The 19,928-nt window shown below is 41.3% G+C and overlaps 1 protein-coding gene across 1 annotated transcript in view; it reads left to right on the top strand.

The window, feature by feature from the left end:
* Positions 1 to 4,762: 4,762 nt before the first annotated feature.
* emilin1a (elastin microfibril interfacer 1a) overlaps positions 4,763 to 19,928 on the top strand; it is a 31,649-nt gene continuing 16,483 nt past the window's right edge. Inside the window, exon 1 of the mRNA XM_080490707.1 lies at positions 4,763 to 5,052. Within this exon, the coding sequence (XP_080346833.1) occupies positions 4,943 to 5,052 (110 nt within the window). The 5' untranslated portion in view covers positions 4,763 to 4,942. The remainder of the gene's footprint in view (positions 5,053 to 19,928) is intronic.

The following is a 19,928-nucleotide window of genomic DNA, read 5'->3' as shown; positions in this document are numbered from 1 at the left end:
AACTGTTACAACATGACGCTTTTGTAACCATCACATATGGTAGTCCATCAAAATAAAACACAAGAATGTGAAAACCATTTCTGCGCTTGGTGCGTTGTACCTCACAGAGCTGCTGGCATGGAGAGCAAACATAGTTGAAATGTTGAAATGATGTAAATCAACATTCGGTGAGTTGAATTCATGTTTGTTTTCTTGGTCTAGACCAGTGTTTGCTAACCTAGGCTGGGACTCCCTTGGGAGTGAGGCGTGGTATGTACAGGAAAAAAATAGAAACTAGATTTACACATGTTGAATATATAAAAAAAAACAAAAAAAAAACAAAAACACTTTGATCTGTGAAATTCAACTTTGCTCTTATTCTAAAGTAGGACTCTCAACAAAACGTCAACTATTATGATACAAATATAAATTGTAAAACAGCTGCTCCTGATTGTTTATCTGACATAAATATTTAAAAACAATATTTCAGAAGGCAACAAATATAATAATATTACATACCTTCATATAATTAAGGTATGCGATATCAAATTTAAGAACTGCGTTCCTCACTGCAGCCTCCATCTGCTATCGGTCTTTCTCCAACCACTGCAAGCTGTATCCAACTATCAAGGCCAGTTATCAATAGACTAACTGTGTGAGTTGACATGTTTAACACATGTTCTAGAACATAGGCTGCATGTAAATATGTTGTATGAGTTATGCTCTGTCTTTCTGGAATTAGTGTCGTGGTTGTGATGGACTGATGACCATACCATCAACAACATGGTAGCTCGGGAAGGCATCAGACCGCATGACTCTAACTTCAGTAAAGACGAGGAATGACCGTGATAATCTTTTGTGGGTGATCACACTCATAAACACTCAACAAGTTGCACAACTGATTCTGAAAATGTTACAGATTAATCTTGGGGAGGTTTGGCCTCGGTGGAAGGAAGTAATTTCGAAGAGGAATTTGGCTGTAATTGAACAGGGTGTGACTCTGTCTGCATGTGTCTCTCCAGATCAATCACTCACTTATGATTCACCGTTACCATGACAGGATGTGGGAAAGACGCTCCAACATGGTGAACGCCGTTCTTCGTTTCTTTCCACTCAACTCACCATGTTGCGGTTCAGATTCTTCTCATATCTGTTTTGTGTCAGGCGTCACCGAGTTAGTAGGGCCTCTCATTTATTCTCGGTCTTATCAGTTCGTCTGCAGCCTGTCCGGCATCTCAGGCCAGCCACACGTCCAAAATGTACAGTAGCTGTAAGCACGCTGTTAATGAGCCAGGACCCTTTGGGGAAAAACTACAGCTGGCCTCTCATCACGAAATGATCAGCACTTCCCGAATTGATAAACACAACTCTGTTTGTTTGCTAGGAGCTCAATCTGTTGGCTTGCATGGATGTTCAGAGGACTGTGTGCCGGGAATATACCAATACTCCTGCATAACCTATGCGCCAGCTCTGTATCTTTACACTTTAACCCGTCAAAATAGACTCATAAAGATGACGTGCTGCTTGCTAATGTGCATTAAAGACATAGATAGACTACTACTGTGCCAACAACTTGACTTCCTAACATCGGGCACCGTGTGTGACAGAAACACACTTCACTTGATTCATGGCGGAGTTGATATATGCTGCAATTAGATGCCAAGACACCGGCTGCCTGTTCAACATCATGCATGTGCAGGTAGTAACTGTAGCCCTGCATTATGTTCTCATCCCAAGCCTGGATCTGCTCTCGGTGGGGAGTCGAAGAGTCTGTGACAGAGCAGCTGGGAGAGCCCATTTCATTAATGGGGGCTGATGGGAGGTTTGCTGAGCTGGGCATTCCTCAGTAGGAGCAGTGGAGGAGATGCACAGTTTTCACTGTGTAAAAAAAATGTACAAGCAGGAACGAGCACGACCGCCTACGTAGAAGAATGACAGACCCCGTTTAGCTTCCATTTTTCCCAACGAAGAATCGCTGAAATCCAGTAAACGTTTCGAATTGTGCTTTTTTTTTTCTTTTACATCTACAGCAAAGTTTAATTCAAAAACATGAAATCCAAACGGACTCTGTGTTGCTCACATGGAGAAGCGTTGACACTGCAGCTGGCTATTTTTACTTTTTTGACTTGTCTGCTAATTTCGGACACAGATAATGGCGGGAAAGAGGGAGAAGGGGAAATGAAGTGCAAGGCGAATCATGGAGGAGAGTCATGATTCATGACTCTCTTGGATCTACTACAACTACATCAATCACACCTTTCGAGCCGCCTACTTATCATGTAAGATAAGAATGCGCTACTACGTGCTCAATCTGTGTGCTTAGTATGTATGTGTGTGTATTGGGCTGTTAGATGTCATCCACTTCTCAGATTAGAATCTGCCACATGGATCAAAAGGGAACCGAAGCAGACAGACTGACTGAGTTAAGATTAACTGATTGTTCCAGAGGAGGAAGGACTACTGGCGATCATTACACACTACTCCTGCAGAAATAAGTTTAAAAAAACCAAGGAAAGGAGTTCCCATTTTCACACTTCCGTTTTCACTCCTACTAAAACTGACATTTCCTTGAATGGATAATTGGCTAAATTCACAAATTAAAGCCAGAGCTTCACACAGGCTGGATCAGAATGCAGCTGCAGAGTTCATTACTGGCATAACTACGATACAAAAAACTGTTATTTTCATCTCAACTCACCCTGAACTAGCCGCTGGAGTTGCACTTTGGTAGTAATGGTTTAGATATTCCACTCATTTACCCTTTATGCCCCTTTGTCCACACTGAGGTCACGGTGAGTTTGGAGGCTTTCCAAGCTAACACGAGACGAAAGGTACTTACTTCCTGGTCCTTAACACGGCTTTACACAGATAGGTAAGCTGTTACTCAGATACACAGACATTTATGCACACACATGATTCACCAAGTCTTTTGATTGTAGGATGCTGGATGACTTGCAGAACACCCATGAATACACAGGGAGAATCTGTAAACCTCACACATAAAGGTGCCCGTTTGGCAACTCTCCTGTAAGGTCGGATTATTCACATGCCGCCTGTATTACTGCTACTGCTACGAGTACAACCACAACATTCACACACCAGACAATTCACAGTGCTTCACAGGAAACACAATCATGCAATATAAATAAGAACAGAAATAGAGTAGAAGAAAGTAAATGAGAAATTAATAAAACAAGAGATAAATGAAGTAAAAGCTTTACTAAAATTAAGGTAAATGAATTGGTCAAATCTATTGTTAAATGAAAAAATAACGTTAAAGTCATAAGTATTGTTGATTTTCTTCTTCTCCCTAAAAACTGTACTCCTCTGCTTGGGCCCCATTTGCACGACAATGCTTCCAAGTGAAAATGCAAAAAAATGTTGTTTTGTTTCTGGGTGTCCGTTTACACAACAACGGTACTCGGAGCCACTGACAGTGCAACTTTTTGGAAACTGTTCCCAAAGGTGGAACTTGTAGAAAAAATTCCGACTCCGTCGTTCTATAAACAGGGGGAAATGCGCCTTTCTGAAAACGCTCGGGCTCTTACAGTGGTGAAAGTAAGGAGGACTTTTGCAAATTGACTGTTCATTTAATATGAGGCTACCTCGGACAGTCTTTTGAGACATAAAATTTCCCTTTTCCAGCAGAGATCCAATTTGTTATCCAGTTTAACAAAATACAAAAATGGTCATGTAGAAAATCTTGTTCCCAGTTGCTCCATTGGGGGTCTCACTGTTTTGGTAACTCTGTAATGCAACACTGAGACCCGAAACTGAATCTCAGATGGAAATGATGCGGCCGAGAGATACCGTCTTCTTTCTAGAGTACGCACATTCATGTCAGAGCCATATGAGAGGGAGTTTGTGAAAACATACATGCTATAGGACTGCAGATGTTTTGTGTTCTGAGAAGCAACAGGCTTAAATCCACTGGCAGGTCAGATTTCAGAGAAAAATCTGTTTTTTTGTCCTTCCGTCCCATTGCTCTGAAGGTGTTGCTGCTCTGAGAGGAACCTGCTGCTGCTGTGGGAGGATCTTCAGCTAACGCAGCTCACCTGGACCATCTAGTCAAGCTTCTCCACATTCTTGAAGATTGTTGGTCTCTCTCTTGGCATCCCGTCATGGTTTTAGAGTGAATCAACAGATGATTTATGCTCCATTATTTTTTACACATGTGGAGCTGGCTTGCGACACTGTTGATAACAGATCTGGTAAAAAAGAAAGTGAAATATGAAAATGTTTAAGCATTTAGTTATATTTTGACTTTAAATATAAGAAAATGGTTGTTTTCAAAGGGATGTATAGGTAAATCCAATATAGTTTTATTGGAGCGGCACGGTAGAGATCAAATTCTATGTTAAATATGAATAAGCTCGACACCTCTGGTTTTATTATGGTAAAGTGGACATTTGTTCACGCCCCCCTTGGCTGCGCTGTCTTATTTGCGCCCCTGCTTGTTCGGTAGTTTTAAGCATTTAAAGAATGAAATCTGCAAAGCAAGGTCCATATGAACCACGGAGTAAGTGAAGTGTTTTAATTCAGCCATGTCGAGTGTTAAAGAGAGAGAAAATATTGGGGCAAAAGGAGGGAGGGAGTTGGAGTGGTAGAGCACATGCAGGGAGAGGGGGGTGGGTGGCTGGCATGACTGGTGCTGGAGCCCTGACAGGAAACTTTGCGCCGCTCTCTCTCTCTCTCTCTCTCTCTCTCTCTCTCTCTCTCTCTCTCTCTCCAGTAGTAAGCAGTAGTAGTAGCAGCGTTCCAGTCTCTCTTGGTCTGGCAGAAATGCACTTGCCTGGTCCGTGCGGGACTTTCTCCTCCTGTGATCTCATGGCTCTGCGCCTCCGGTTACGCACAGCGGCGCGCAAACACTGAGGAGGAGAGCCCCGACAACCCGGAGACCTGCTGTTCTCACAGGAACTTTTGGACCTATTGGCTAGTTTCTTACCCGCGTCGGACTTAAACGATGGGGACTTTGTTTTACCTGCTCGCCTTGGCGCTGACTCGGATGTGCGCAGGTTTGGGATATTCGGAGTCCGGACAGCAGACGGGCCAGAGAGCGGCGAGCAGACACAGGTACGATCCTCAACCTGTGGCTCTTTACAACCAGTCCTACATCCGAGGGCTTCACTGGAAAACTCGTTCTCATTGCAGAATATGACATAAATGACCGATCAGATCATCAGTTTCTGCGCATACATGTTTGGAGTTTTGCTCTTTTTTCAGTATGGGCTGGCATAAAATGCACCGTGAAGTCATCAAATTACTGATTTTTAATCTTGTCAAATAGGTGGATTTAATTTACTTTAAATTTGTAAAAATGAACGATAAAAAAACCACCAATAAAAAGTTGTTGAATTATATTATTGACCAGACATATGTAATTATGCCAATTTATTTTTTTGCTCTAAAGAAAAAAAAAGAACAAAACAAAACAAAACAAAGCCTTGAAGAATGTTTAACATATAGATAGAGCTGCATAATTATATCTCAAATATATTGTTTTTATGATGATATCAGAAGACTGGTTAACCTCGATAAATTGTTTCAATGCACTATTTATAGTCTGAAAATCCAAAACAACAATTCCGAATAAGAAAACTGCAATAAAATTTTAATTGGATTTCACTTACATAGTGCAAATTATTGTTAATCACATTCACCAATAAATTAACACACCATTGGAGGCAGCAGCCATGCAGTGTTTCTCAGTCCATTCACTGGGTGCAATTTGGGGTTCAGTGTTTTGCTCAAGGACACTTCCTCATGTGGTCAGGAAGGGAATCAAACAAGCAACGTTCTGATTGAGAGACCCCATCCCCCACCCCCAAAGGTATGTTTTGTCTCTGGGGAGGAAAGTCATGGTTGAGATCTGGATTCCTTAATCTTGATGAGATGCATAAACAATATAAAGAGTAAGTTGTCATGTGCTACAGACTTTTTTCATCCTGATTTCTTAAAAAAAAATAAAAATAAAAAAAATAAAAAGGAAAGGGATAAAGCACCATGCTGACCCCAGACTTTTCCTGTGGCTGCTCTGTGGCTGAACCGCCCTACACTTTGAGAACCACTGCGTTAGGGGAACACTGTGTTTATCTGTCTGATGGTTCAGGCCTCGTTTACAAGACATTTCAAGTGGAAATGCACACGTTTTGCATTTTCTTTTCAGAGAAGTTTTGCGTTTACATGGCAACATTTTATAAACAACATCAATTTCCACTGAAAACAATGTAGTTTTCATGTTGGGCCACTAGTGGGTGCTGTTGTTTGTTGTCATGTAAACAGGGCTTCACTCAATGAGTTCAGGCGACGTTACAGGAGTCACTGGTGTTGCACACACATTATTTGGTCCATTTCAGTTCATTCAGTCGTGATTAAACTGTTGTAATTTTCAGCAGCAGTGCAGAAATCGGCATAACACCTGTTCTTGAAAGAAATGGAACGAACGAGAAGAAGCTGCAACGAAACAGCTGAGACAAACAACCGACATGCAAACTGCTCCTGTAAAAGGAAGCTAGACACTGATACTGAAGATGGAGCAGTACAGGGAGAGACAGCAGCTCTACACCTGCATCCGTTTCTACCACATTTCAGCCAGAAATAGGGATGTTGCCATCCCAAAAAGGACAATAATGACCATTTACAGGTATATTATATGTGTACACATGTATATACACTATTCAAAAAGAAATGATTAGCCTCTTTAACCCTTGCCATGATTTCATTAACGAGTATTTGATTAAGAATCAGCTTCTTCTACTTGTGATTTGCTTTTCTGACATTTTTGTGGTGTGGAATGTTCTAATCTGTGTCTGATTAAAGTGAAAAAGTCCCCAGCTGCCCATTAGGGGACAGACTCTAATCAATATTGGAGTTGAGGCCCAGTCCATGTGTCTTTAATGTCGAGTAAATGTGTGATGACTTCTCATTTTCCCAGGAAATGTCTTTTTGGTGATCAGGTCTCTTACTCAGAAGGAGGCCCTCAACGGGAAGTGATGGGTGGGTGGACCGGGGCATGATGATTCAGGGGGCCCTGTGCTGAACAAGGTTTACAGGGATTACAGATATTTACTGTTCCACAGCTCCAAGTGAAAAACATTTCAGGAGGCCCCGGGATCTTCTACAAGCTCCCCCCAGCATCGATATGGGGGGGGGGGTATCCATCATTCTGCCCAACAGCATCTTGCAGTAAAGAAGGAGGGGGGCTCTGTGGGGACTGACAAGGTGCAGAGAGACAACCTGAATCACTGGTGATCCTCAGGGAGGGTACAACACACTCCACTGTGTTTTGACGTGAGTGATCTAATGGAGGCTCGAACTTTTACGATCTTGCACTGCACTCCTGAGACATTGGATGAGGGTTTGGGCTACTACCACCTTGGGCTTTTTTTATGGGACAGTGAGAAAAAAATCATTAATATCTGACTGATTAACAGCTGCATGCGAATCAGCTCTCATTGTGCGAATCCTTCTCTCTACATTGAGCTGTTGACGCCCCCCCCCCCCCCCCCCCCCCCCCCCCCCCCCCGTGTGTCATTAGCATGTAATTGAGCTTCAGGCGGAGGGGTCCCTGAACTCTTGATGATTTCCGTACGCGTGACTTGTTCATGTGTACCTGCAGATGCATGAATGAGGACATTTTTAGCAGTGCAGCTGAGTGTGGTGAGGTGAGGTGTGCACGCATGCGTGTGTTTGGATAAAGGGGGTCACAGCAGAATGTCTGGGTGAGTGAATGACAGATCTTTCACATGTGGTATGAGTCTGCCTCCATGTGTTTGTGCTTACTGTGTGTGTGTGCGCGCGTGTGTGTGTGTGTGTGTGTGTGTGAGTGTGTGTGTGTGAGGCAGGCCAAGCTTCTGGGAAGTTGAACTCCTGCAATCTGAGCTTCTATCAAATTTCGCTCCAGATCGGAGCCTGGTGTTTCTGTCTGAGCGATGAGACATGGCCGCTCTGTTGGCGTATGCAGATGAACTACCGGCTACTGTGAGAGAGAGAGAGAGAGAGAGAGAGAGAGAGCGAGAGAGAGAGGGAGCCCGAGACCACAAAGAAGGCCAAAAATACTTGAATGATGAAGTGGAAGTGAGAGATTCAAGGGGTCTGATATGGATTGAGAGAAAGACAAGAGGATAGAGGCAGGAAACCTGCTAGAAGAAATACAAGATGTGAGTGAAAGTACAGGCGTAACGTGAGTGGATGAAAGAGGGAGGAGAACCAGGGAGGAGTGACACGACAAGAGAAAAGGCAGACTGACAGGGGAAGAATGGAGGGAAGTTCTTGTGCACCTTCCCCCTTTATTACCGGCATTAGGTTATGAAGGAGTCAGCGCAGCGGGCCTGCGACACACACTTTTATACACACAAAGTGACGCATCGGGGGGAAGAATGCGCTGGCCCGTGGCAGTGCGGTTTGCCCCTCTGACATCTGTTTGAACTCAATTGATCTGTTTTGACAGATGTGTGAAGTATGCCAAAAGTGGGGAACGGCAGCTGAATGAACTGAAGACATCCAGCAGCGGTTTTATAAGGGGGGGATGTCAGGAGGACCGTCTGACACAACTCCTGCCAAAATGCCGGAGCCGCACGTCAGCGGTCGAGCTGCAGACGGTGACAGGAGAAGATGGGAGCGGAGCGGTGTGTTTGGAGCTCGGAGCAGGTGGACTCATGAACTGTTTTGGCTCATTGGTAGTTTGACAGACGAGGCGTTAGATCACCTCAGCAGGGTAAAAACATCATACATGTCATCAGCAGTTTTACCTTTTCTTCTTGTTTCATCCAACCTACCTGTGGTGAGTTGATGTCATTGACAGGAAAGATGGAAAAGTTCAACTGAACTTTGAGATTAGTGTTGCATTGTAGGATTCATACAATCTGAGAAATATATGCGTTAAAATTCCCAGAATAACAACAAAAGCAACTGTTTTTGGCCTTATTTGAGTTACTGCCAGTCAGGCTAATGCTGCCTAATGGAAAGATAACAGCAGAGGGCAGGACAGGGACAGACTACAATAAAAGTTTATCACTCATGAAAACTTTAGTAGTTGTAACTTTGTTATTTTATTTTTTGTAAAACCACATTATGTTATATAAGAGTAGTACTCAGAGATGTAAAGGATGAGAACAAAAAGTGCACAACATATTTCATAGAAAATGTAGAAAATGTATACTGAAGGACTCTTGGCAAATTCAACATATTCTTTAAGTTGTACTTGCCTATGTCATACAGTATCATGGTGTTTAGTTCTGCTTGTGTTTTTTTTTTGTTTTTTTGTTTTAAATGGCAAGTTCAGTATTTCATTCTGAAGCATAGTTTTAGGCAGCCAGCCTTCCAGCCATCCGTCATTTTTTTTGAAAAGACAGCCGAAAAAATAGCAGACGTGTTGCTCAAAGCCGTCTAAAGTATGTGCATAATGGCCATCACTAATAATCTTTTTTAGCCAAAATATAACAAATTATCGGCTTGAGTAAGCAACTCGCGACTGACTTCCCATTTGTATTATGCCCAGTAATTATACAACGTGATTGGTCAAATTATACCATGTGGTCTATACCTTTTGAAAGGCGGCCTCTGATTGGTTCATAATTCTTTGATCGATCTAATTTTTCATTTCCAAAATGTTGACACATGTTTGGATAACTGCTCATCATTCATGCTTTTCATTGAAGAATGAAATATTCTTTGCTGTGAAAAAGTCTTGACAATCATGCTTGTTCCATCACTAATTTATGTGTGACTGTGACATACTGAGGCCTTGGGACTGAGCTATAGGAGGCTTGCAAAGAAGCATCTAATATTCAATTAAAAACTAATAAGAAGATAATATATACTGTTTCAGAGTTCAAAGTTTACAGGGTGCGGATAGAAGCAATGGCTCAACTACGGGGGCAATAAACAAGTACATGTAGTGAAGTTTGGAGTGAGGTGAGTCAGGTACAGGTACAAGTGAAAACCATCACCAATGAAAAGAAGCTATTACCTTAAAAGAAAAATGACCACTTTTTAACAAACCAAAGTAGTGTATTGGATGCCTCACCAAAACTGTCTAGGAGAAAAGGAAACATATTACTTTGAAGAAGCCAAATCTACACGTTCACGATGTAGTATTTAGTCCAGAATGAATTTGAATGTACAATTTAAGGTCTATCGCTATCATGTCTTTTTTTTTTTTACATCTCATTATTTATTTATATGGTAAATGCTATGCAGAGTTCCTGTGGGAAAATCATTTTACCAGAAGTAGCTTTAATGTCTTAAATTGGTCCTCAAAGCTGTTCTACTAGTGGAGTTTTGTTACCCCAGTTAAGCTTCTGGAAGGACCAAAGAAGCTGTGTTGAGTTTCCATCGTCTGGGTAATTAAAGCCAATGTAGTTTCGTTCACAGAAGCCATCTGAATTAATGAGACCATTGAAAGGATCAGTGTGGACGTCACAAAGCTGTAGCTCTACAGAAGTAAACTGCCTGCAGACACCAGTCTTGTTGTTTACGAGTGTATTTTTTTGGATTCATGTGGCCAACCAAAACATCGATCGTAAACACTTAAAAATCTGCTCTCATGTCTTTATAATTAAGCAACAAGAACGTCTTTGTCCTGCAATCATGTGCCATTAGCTTGTAAGAGTCACAAGATAAAACTGTAATTACAAGCACTTTTAGAGGGGTTCATGCCCCCTCCCCGCCCCCGCCCAGCACACTCCAGACCCATCGTCATGCCAACCCAAGGCAACGGTCAAAACCCAAGGCGCTCTTTGTAGGAAACGACACTCAGAAAGACAAAGCACTGTTGAGAATGTAGGTATATGAGGTTCAGGGGGCAGCACAGTGGTGTAGTGGTTAGTACTCTTGCTTCCTATCAAGGGTTAGTGAATTTGAGTTCAGGTAGTCTGGTTTCCTCTCATATTCCAAAAACATGCATCTGAATTGCCTCTCAGTGTGAATGTGAGTGTGTTTGATTGCCTGCCAGCGACCCTACAGAGGATTAGGTAGTATATAAAGATGGATATATGGATGGATGGGTGGAATTGCCCGTAGGTGTGAATGCTATGGTCAACCCGTCCATGGCAGACACTGCCCTCACCAGTTGTTAGGTTTGATTGGCTCCGGCGCCTCCCAATCTTGGCTTGGCGCAGACGGAAAAATGTTGAGATGGAACAACTGTCAGCCCCATTAAGTCGCTCAATTGGATTCAGTGTGACAATGTTCCTATGCGGGTGTCACGAATCTGGCTACATTCCATTGATGCCAATGTCATGTAGACTTTTTCAGCTTTCTTTGATTGATTATGTTTCCTTGTTGATTCAGACTAAAATGTCTCAACATGTTTTTTTCCCCCCCTGAAGGACCTCCGCTAATATTGGAATTTGTGGTTTGGCGGGAAATGTCTCCACAACAATTGGGCGAATTGTAATAAAAACCCAGTCTGCTGAAATGTCAACAGAGGCGACTCAATTCAAAGACTTCAGCAAAAAACATCCTCAACTCAACACATACAAAGGCGATAGACTGCTGGTGTTTGTTTGAGCCCCTTCGAAGCATCGCCCAGTTGTCTGACTTCAACGTCTCTTTACTCACCACCCAATTTCAAAATCTGCCAATGATCACTCTGACCATTCCCAGGATACGAACCCAAAACATATGAAAGCAACTGACTTTTAATCAATTCAATTACTTTGCAGTTGCTTTAATGATCTAAATCACCGTCCATCCATCTTCTTTGTCCAATTCAGAGGATCAGAGGCGCCAGAGCCGATCCCAGCCAACTATGGGTGTTGCTGTTTTTTTGTTTCGTTTTTTTCTTTCAGAGTGGGGTTTTCCCATCATTTCGGAAAGTTCTTGTACTTTTTTATTTAAAAAAAAAAAAAAAAGTTTGAAAGTCTTTAAAGTTTAACTAAAGTGTTATTATGCGAGTGAAGCGGAAATGACTCGATGATAATTTTATTCTTCGTGCTGTGTCGTCATCTGATAAAACGTTTTGAATAATACTTTTCAGTAACATAGTTTGGTGATATTTAACAAATGCTTGTATGCGAACTTGGGAAATACGTAGCCTCACACGTTAGCATTACCATCGTAACAATTTCACAATGCTAAAAAGGTTAGAACTCTGTTAGCGCAATATTGTATCTTAGTGAAAAAAAAAAAGGTCACATACTTTCAATAAGGTAAACTATACCACTTTGTAATCGTGTGATTGGGCTGTAATAGGATTGTCCTCCTCTCGACCAAAACATTGGAAGGCATCCAACTTAACTTTATCTGTGTGTGATTTTAATTAGGCCAGTAACAAAATCTCCTTACATATGTTAATCTTAATGTGGGAAAAGGGATGGTTTCCAGACACGGTTATTGTAGTCTCATTACCATAACTTCCGGCATGCTTTGCATTTTGCGAAAGTCTTCTTCGCTCTTGTTTGAAGGAACCTACAGAGATTTACACACTTGGTTTGTTTCCCCGACACTCATCACAGCCGACGACACAACTGAACATTTGAAACTCGAAACTTCCCTTGAAGTCAAAAGGTAAATGACATTACAAGACATTAGTGCTTCAGTGCAACTAGTAAAGATTCACTCAGCTAATAATGTGTCCTGTTTAGGGCGACAGTGATTTGTTTAAGGGCTTTGAGTAGACTTATGTTTCAAACACCCGTTTCACCATAAATGGGTAAAATCCAAGCGAGCCACAAAAAGAAAACTCCTGCAAACGCCAGACCCATAATATATCCGAGCAATAGTACCAAAGCAAATGGCACTATCATTGAGATTCTCTGTATATCTTCGTGACCGTCAGGCTAAACAATCAGAGAGAGGTTTACACAGCCACTCGGTCCCTTGATGTTGGAACGAGTCCAAAGACAAAAAAAGGCGGTGTGCCTGAGTGAAACGGCATTTTAAGGCGACGCAGAGAGGCCGGAGGAATGTCTGTGTTTTCAGGAGCGAGTGCACTCGAGGGTGCGCGCCGTCGTCTGTGACAGTCTGTGTGTTTTTCGGCGTTGCTGCAGGGGTGTATCGTTACAAGGACGTTGGAGGGGGTGCTTGACCTGGAGGTCACAGTTCAAACGCTAAGACCCACCCAGTTTCCATCCACTCATTCAGGTGGCTGTAGAAGCATTCCCCCTTGAAGCTAAATGAAAGATCCCTCAACAATAGGCGCCGCCAAGTGATTTCTTTGTTCGAGCATTATACCTCACCACCCCCCACCCCCTTTCCTTCTTTCCCTCTTCCACCCACTTACTCTTTAGGTCACTTTTGTCACTGAATATTTTAGTATTACCCTGAATGCTGTTGTATGGGGCTCCTGCAGAGGTGCTGAGGAATAAATTGAACCTGGTATGTGTGTGTTGAGATGTCAGACTGTGACTTCCTGCCTGGCTGTGAAGTGCCTGTCTGCTGTTTCATAAGGAGACGGGATTTATTGGGGAATAAAGTGATGCTGAGGCAGGTGCAAGAGTTCCTCTCATGCTGAGTTATGACTGTGAATAACTATAAAGGCGTGTGCAAGGGGAGTTTCAGTGCTCAGCGCCTGGTAGACAACTAATGAAGACATAGTTTGCATGTTTCTGTCTGTAGGAGACAAAGTGTATGTACTTATCTGCAAGCGCCGACGCTGCCCTCTGTGTATAATTTGTTCCATCGTGCTTTTTATAGCTTCTTAACACTTGTCACAACACCATTGTGTTAGTAAAACCTCTTACCCAAACGTAAGACTGACGCATTAAACTTCAAAATACAGTATTAATTCTCTCAGGAGACCATCGTCTCAGGCACCACATACAGTGCAAAACAACCTTGAGCTGGGCCGACCATTAAGATACCATAATACTCTCTTAAATAACCACTAATCCAAATAATTATGTTGCGTTATGAGAATGTCATGAAAATATCTCCTTAAAAAAAAAAAATCATTTCATAATAGCTGAAAGAGTTTATAATTGAGCCCGTTTCAACATTTTGCCATTTATAAACAAGCGTCCTTGAGCAAAACACAGTGAAATAGATAAAAATCTCATTTTCCATTGAGTTCAGCGAGTATGTTTCCACTGATCGGCCATGACAGTACTTTGGGTTAATTTTACTCTGCAAGTACAAATGTTGCTCGCCTGTAGCATTCGATAATATAATGATGGCCAATAACATATTATCTGTGAATATTGTCACAATTTTAACGATTTTAAATGTAATAAAGCCAATGATATAATAGCTTTACAATAATAAAATAGTAAAAAAAAACATAGAACCTTAGAACCATAATTGAGAGAGTGCTCCACCGTGTGTATCATTGATGAACAGATATAGAATAGAAAATACTTTATTAATCCCAGAACATGATGACTAAAAAAAGTATTCTCTTTTTCTCTTTGTGTGCGTGCGTGTGCGTGTGATTAATGGCAAACAGGAAAGTCTTGGTAACAAACTCTAAAGAAGTAATCATCAATTTTATCGTCCTGCTGTGGCCGAGCAGACATTTTAATGTCTTTGAGCTCATTGTTTTGGTTTTACAGCTCACTGTTTTACTGTTTTAGTTCACGGCGGTCGTCACACACAGCTCGAAAATCCCCAGTATGAATTACAAGACCAAACAGTTGAGGTTTGTAACTTAGTGGTAAAAATGGTTAAATAACAAAGAAGCAACAAAACCATTCTCATCTGACGGACAAAAATCACAACTGAGTGTGATTGTGGTTTCATGTTTGTAGATTCAACAACAGTTCAGCACATTGTCTGTATGTGAGTGTTTACAGTGTGATTACAACCGGTTTCTTTTCCTTCAACGCGCGCAGAAAGTAAAGATTTGAAGGTAGTTCTTCTACTCGTAGTGGTAATAAGTAGTCTGGCGTTTATGAGTGGATTCACACTTAATTTAGCGAAGACTTTTACTGTTCACAGATGATGATGTGCTAAGACGTGAGGTGATGTGCCAGCAAAGAAGGAAAAGAATAAGTGGCGGCAGAAAATGTGGCGTTAAATAAGATTTAAGAATGCATTTACTATTACTGGCTGACATGTGGTCTGTGATAATGTTCAGTATGGAATGCATGAAATAGAAGCATTTACGCAGATGATTTTAATGCCTTTGTGAATCACATTTTTTTCTTTCTTTTCTTTCTGCCATTTTGAATTTGCACAGCATGAATACACAATATATACAACTGGAAAACACATTCACCGCTGTTCAGTCTCTGTACATTTTGCAATGTTTATGTTGCGCATGTTGATAACGATACGTTTATGATATATTGGCCACCCCTAACAGATTTTCCAAATCAGACAAAGTCCTACAATCTTTCTTTCATGGCAATGTCATTAGACATATCAACACAGTCCTTGTTGAATGTTTTTTTTTTACATTTCTTATCAGCTTGACTTGTATGGCTTTAAAAGTTGTATTGCAGCTGGATGCCCAATCTCTTTGTGAGATGTAAAGAAGCACAAGGTTTATTCCTTTTAATTATTTAAACAAGAAGAATGAAAAGAATCAGGCTTTATTGAGCCCCTTGGGGGAACCACTTCTCTGCATTTAAACCATCGTCTTCATAGTCAACTTTAACTACACATACTCGAAGCAGTACAAAACTTAAGATAACTAATACATTATTCACTGGAAATAAGCATGCAGTTAAAGAAAAAAAATTGAAAGCATTTCCTCCAATTGGAATGACGCAGTGTCCTCTTCACATAACCCATGAAAAAAACATTGTGCTCCGGCTTTACATTTCCGCCTTTATCTGCTGCTATCAGACAAACATGCTGAAATATGTATTGTCGTTGTAAACATTCAGCGATAAGTGGAGGAAACGGTTTGGATACGGGCGTTTTTTCCTGCGGTGCTGATAGTGTGAAGGAAACATGCAGATTGGCTGCTGAATTTCTCACATAAGCCCAAAATCGAACCTCTTTTGTGAGCTTCACGCCTTCAAACGTCACATGTCAGCCTTCACAGTATGTGCAGATGATTTTTATCCCAGGCTAAGAACCCACTCATGGCAGCGATGTATGAATATATGAAATTAATTTATGGATGATTATTCTCAAAAAAAAAATGCTTTAAAGAGCAGGAATAGTGTATTTGTTTTAACTTTACTCCGGTTATTTCTGATGAAAAAACCCAGTTCAGCATGAAACATGAACATGAAAGCCAAATCCAAGCACTAATGCTTCAACACTTTCCTTGATTTGTCCCACACACTGGGAAATCTAAGCTCCATTGCAACCAAGTTTTGTGTATCTTGGTTCACTTTGAGAAAGTTTGTCCAATTTCATGGTGAAATAATAACTTTTAGGGCATCTTAACTGCTGTCAAATGTCAATCTGAGTCGATTTTTACTCAAACAGTGTGTGAGTTTGAGGTTTAGTGAGTGTTCTCATCTGGCTTTGAAAATGTGTGTCTGAGAGGGCGGGGGGGGGGGGGGGGATTGAGATGATTCTGTGTGTGTGTGTGTGTGTGTGTGTGTGTGTGTGTGTGTGTGTGTGTGTGTGTGTGTGTGTGTGTGTGTGTGTGCGTGTGTGCTTGTAATTGTATTTTACACTTATGGAAAAGATGCCAGGTCTTGTTGGTGGACTTTCATCCAAGCAAATTCGCCGAGGCCATTTGGATTAATGGTTCTTTATTGGATTACTGTTTGGAATGCTTCACTTCACACTGGTGAGAGACAGAGAGAGAGAGAGAGAGAGAGAGAGAGAGAGAGAGAGAGAGAGAGAGAGAGAGAGAGAGAGACTTGGTACCAACATGAGTTTAGGGGCTGAAATGTTTTGGGCGTGTTGTTCATGCAGCACAAAAAAGATTGTCACAAAGGAGCAACTATGAAAAACACTGTGCTCTTTATTGTAATAGGCATACGCCTATTAGCATAAACACACACACACACACGCACACACACACACACACACACACACACACACACACACACACACACACACACTGAGCTTTACCTCACTCTTAAAACTCAGTCTTAACTTTTAATGATATTTTTCAACATTGTTGAATGTGAAGAAGACGTATTTGGATTGTGCAATGAGCATTAAGACCATAAACGATTGTGGATTTCACTCACTATTTCTGTTTTGTTGTTTTAAATGAGTAATGGGCAAAACTCACTATGTTGTTGATCAAATGTTGCCAAAAGGTGTCTAGCAAAGTGCCAACGAGTTTGATGAAAGAGCTGATGTTTGTTTATATGTGGTGCAGTGGTTAGACCTCTCACCTCAAAGTGAGATTTTCCCTGGTTTGAGTCCAGGGCGGATTTGTGGGCCGTTATGTGCCGAGTTCACATGCTTTTTCTGTCCGTCAAGGAGTTTTCTCAAGGTACTTTCCTTTCCTATCGCAGTCCAAAGGTTGATTGGTGGAACAAAAGGTGAGATTGTATAGGAATTAGTTGGAACTTCCTGTGAATCCATGTTGGATAAAGTGGTATAGAAGATGGACGGATACGTTTACACATCGTGATGCTTGGTTGTAACTTCATTTAATGAGGCACAGTGTCATCTTACAAAAGCGGCTTAATGATTTTCAATTTCCAAGACGTCAACATGCAATTGAGTAAAATGCAAGGGTCAGCACAAAATACTATAAATTGAAGAATTTATAAGTTGTGAACTTAAAGCTGAAAAAAACCCCAACATGAAGCAGCAATATGTTGGGATTTGGTGTCGAGGGGAACAGGCTTTTATCTCATTGTGTTGTTCAACTAACCCAGTATCACACATACATAGACCTGTTTTCCTCAGCAGTGAACCCACTGAACTGTGAAGTCATTTTTATTTTTTTTAACCCAGCAGGTTATTAAAATGCTCTCTGAATTTTTAGTATGTGCATATATTTTTATGTGCGCTCTCACACTTAGTCATCCATCATGGGATATAAAGACGTCTCTCATGTGTGAAAATCCCTCTATGGGAAGACGGAAAATGAAGCCGCAGGGTGTGTACGAGTTTGGACGCTGCGAAGATGGAGTTATGGACGCGTACGAATGTTGTATGTTGTACGTCTGAGGTCGGTTTATTTATATGAGTCCCTGCGCCTGTTCTCCATCAGAGATGATGTGTGAGTACCGTCAGCTTTATGCTTTATCTGCTGTCTGAGACACTGAGAGTCACTAAGTCATGATAAGAGACGGCCACTGAATCACTGTGACAAACACAACACAGTCCAACCACAGAGTGGCAGTGATTTATCTCCGCTGTGCCGCCCGAGTCACTTCAACTCCTGATGAAGAGTTTCATGTCGGTGAGAAATATGAGAATACACCTTGAGCAGGATAGGATAACCCTAACATAGCTTAATACAGTGGTCTCCAAACTTATTTTAGTCCCAGTTTACACAACGTTATTAAGTGAAAAGGGAAAACTTTTAATTTTGTTTTGGGTGTGACAACGTTGCTTGGAGCCACTGAAAACGCCACTTCTTGAAAGTGTTTCCCATTTCCATGTGAATGGACACCATGTTTCTTCTTTTCTGATAACTTTTCTGAAACGAAGATGATAAAATGATGCATGTTGAAATGTTGTTGTGTGAGTGGGGCCTTAGTCCAGGGGCCACATCTTTATCGGTAAAATGAGAGCAAAGTAACCTTTCTCTACAAATATGTTTGAAGGCATTAAGAACGACAATGGACACTCGGTAAGCCACATTTGTCACCATGGAAACCAATGGATTACAATGTTATTTGTTCCACCACACCACTAGCATCACTAATAGCAACATCACTGCGAGAAACACTGAATTACATGAACACAATTACATTTATTTTCTCAAAGCAGTTAAATTTTTATTGAAGCTGGCGGAAAGTAGAGTACAGACAAGTCCTTGATTTGTATCATTTGTCAGCTATGAGCATTCATAAAGTCACCCACACAGCATGGATTTGATGCTAATGCTCCTCACAGCTGCATCACTGGTGTTTCAATCAATCTCTCACTAAGATACTGTGATCCACCTCAAAACAAGTAACAAATAGCAGTTATTTTTTTTGAAAATTCCATTATTGGAGCATGATTTGACCATGTTGTGGGCGGGTTTTGACATTATGTTTAACAACCCTGGTCCAATGCGATGGGGAATTGAGCAGAGCAACAAGACTCTGGAAACACACGGAGGAGGGAAGAGCTTGTTTTCCAGAATCTGGCTTTAGAAATGGATGCTCTATGAGGATTTGCGTGTATAATTAGTGTTACAGAAGTCTGATAAAAACATTAAACACAGCAGACCACAGAAATGACTGTGTAACAACTCCTGGATCGCTGTGATCCACCACAACTGTGTGGAAACTGAGAGAGACAGAGACGAATGACGAGTACTGGATCATATCAGCTAAATGACATTCACTGATGCTGCTGTTGAGTCCAGTCTGAGCCCAGCGCCTGCAAAGTCTCCGCTCTCTTTCGATCTCCTCAGGGCAACGTGATCTGCTGTGAATATACCAAGAAAGAGACGATTGCCTACTTACCGGGTTCATCCCAGTCCACATTGCTGTGTTTTTCATATAAAGCTGGGATTGCATTGGCTGAAGAACAACCGGCACTGGTCTGCATTAACAGGATCAGGAAGATATCGAGACTTAGTGAGACGGAAAAACCTTCTTTTTATCCTCTACTCACATGTTCTGATGCTAATTTAAAGAGCAGGTGGAGGAATTTACTCATTCATCACGTGAAGGATATAATAGGGGCTTTTAAATTTAATTCGATATGAGGTGATGGAATACTGGATTATTCCTGTATGGAAAATATGAATATGGGTTATTGGCAAGCTGCATAAGTAACACATGTATGTATATATTCTGATTTCTAATGGCTATAATATTCATTGGAAAAGAATGGAGGACAGAACAAAAGTGTTTAACATGTGAGCGAAATCAAGAGAGAGTGTCTGTGTTAACCTCTCATCCAAAATTAACTTAAACAGGCTTCTTCTCATTAGGTTTCCTCCTACAGTCCAAAAACATGCAGGTGAGGTTAATTGG

Source organism: Lipophrys pholis, assembly GCF_963383615.2.
Source record: "Lipophrys pholis genome assembly, chromosome: 21".
Classification (NCBI taxonomy): domain Eukaryota; kingdom Metazoa; phylum Chordata; class Actinopteri; order Blenniiformes; family Blenniidae; genus Lipophrys; species Lipophrys pholis.
This window is presented reverse-complemented; position numbering and strand designations above follow the sequence as displayed.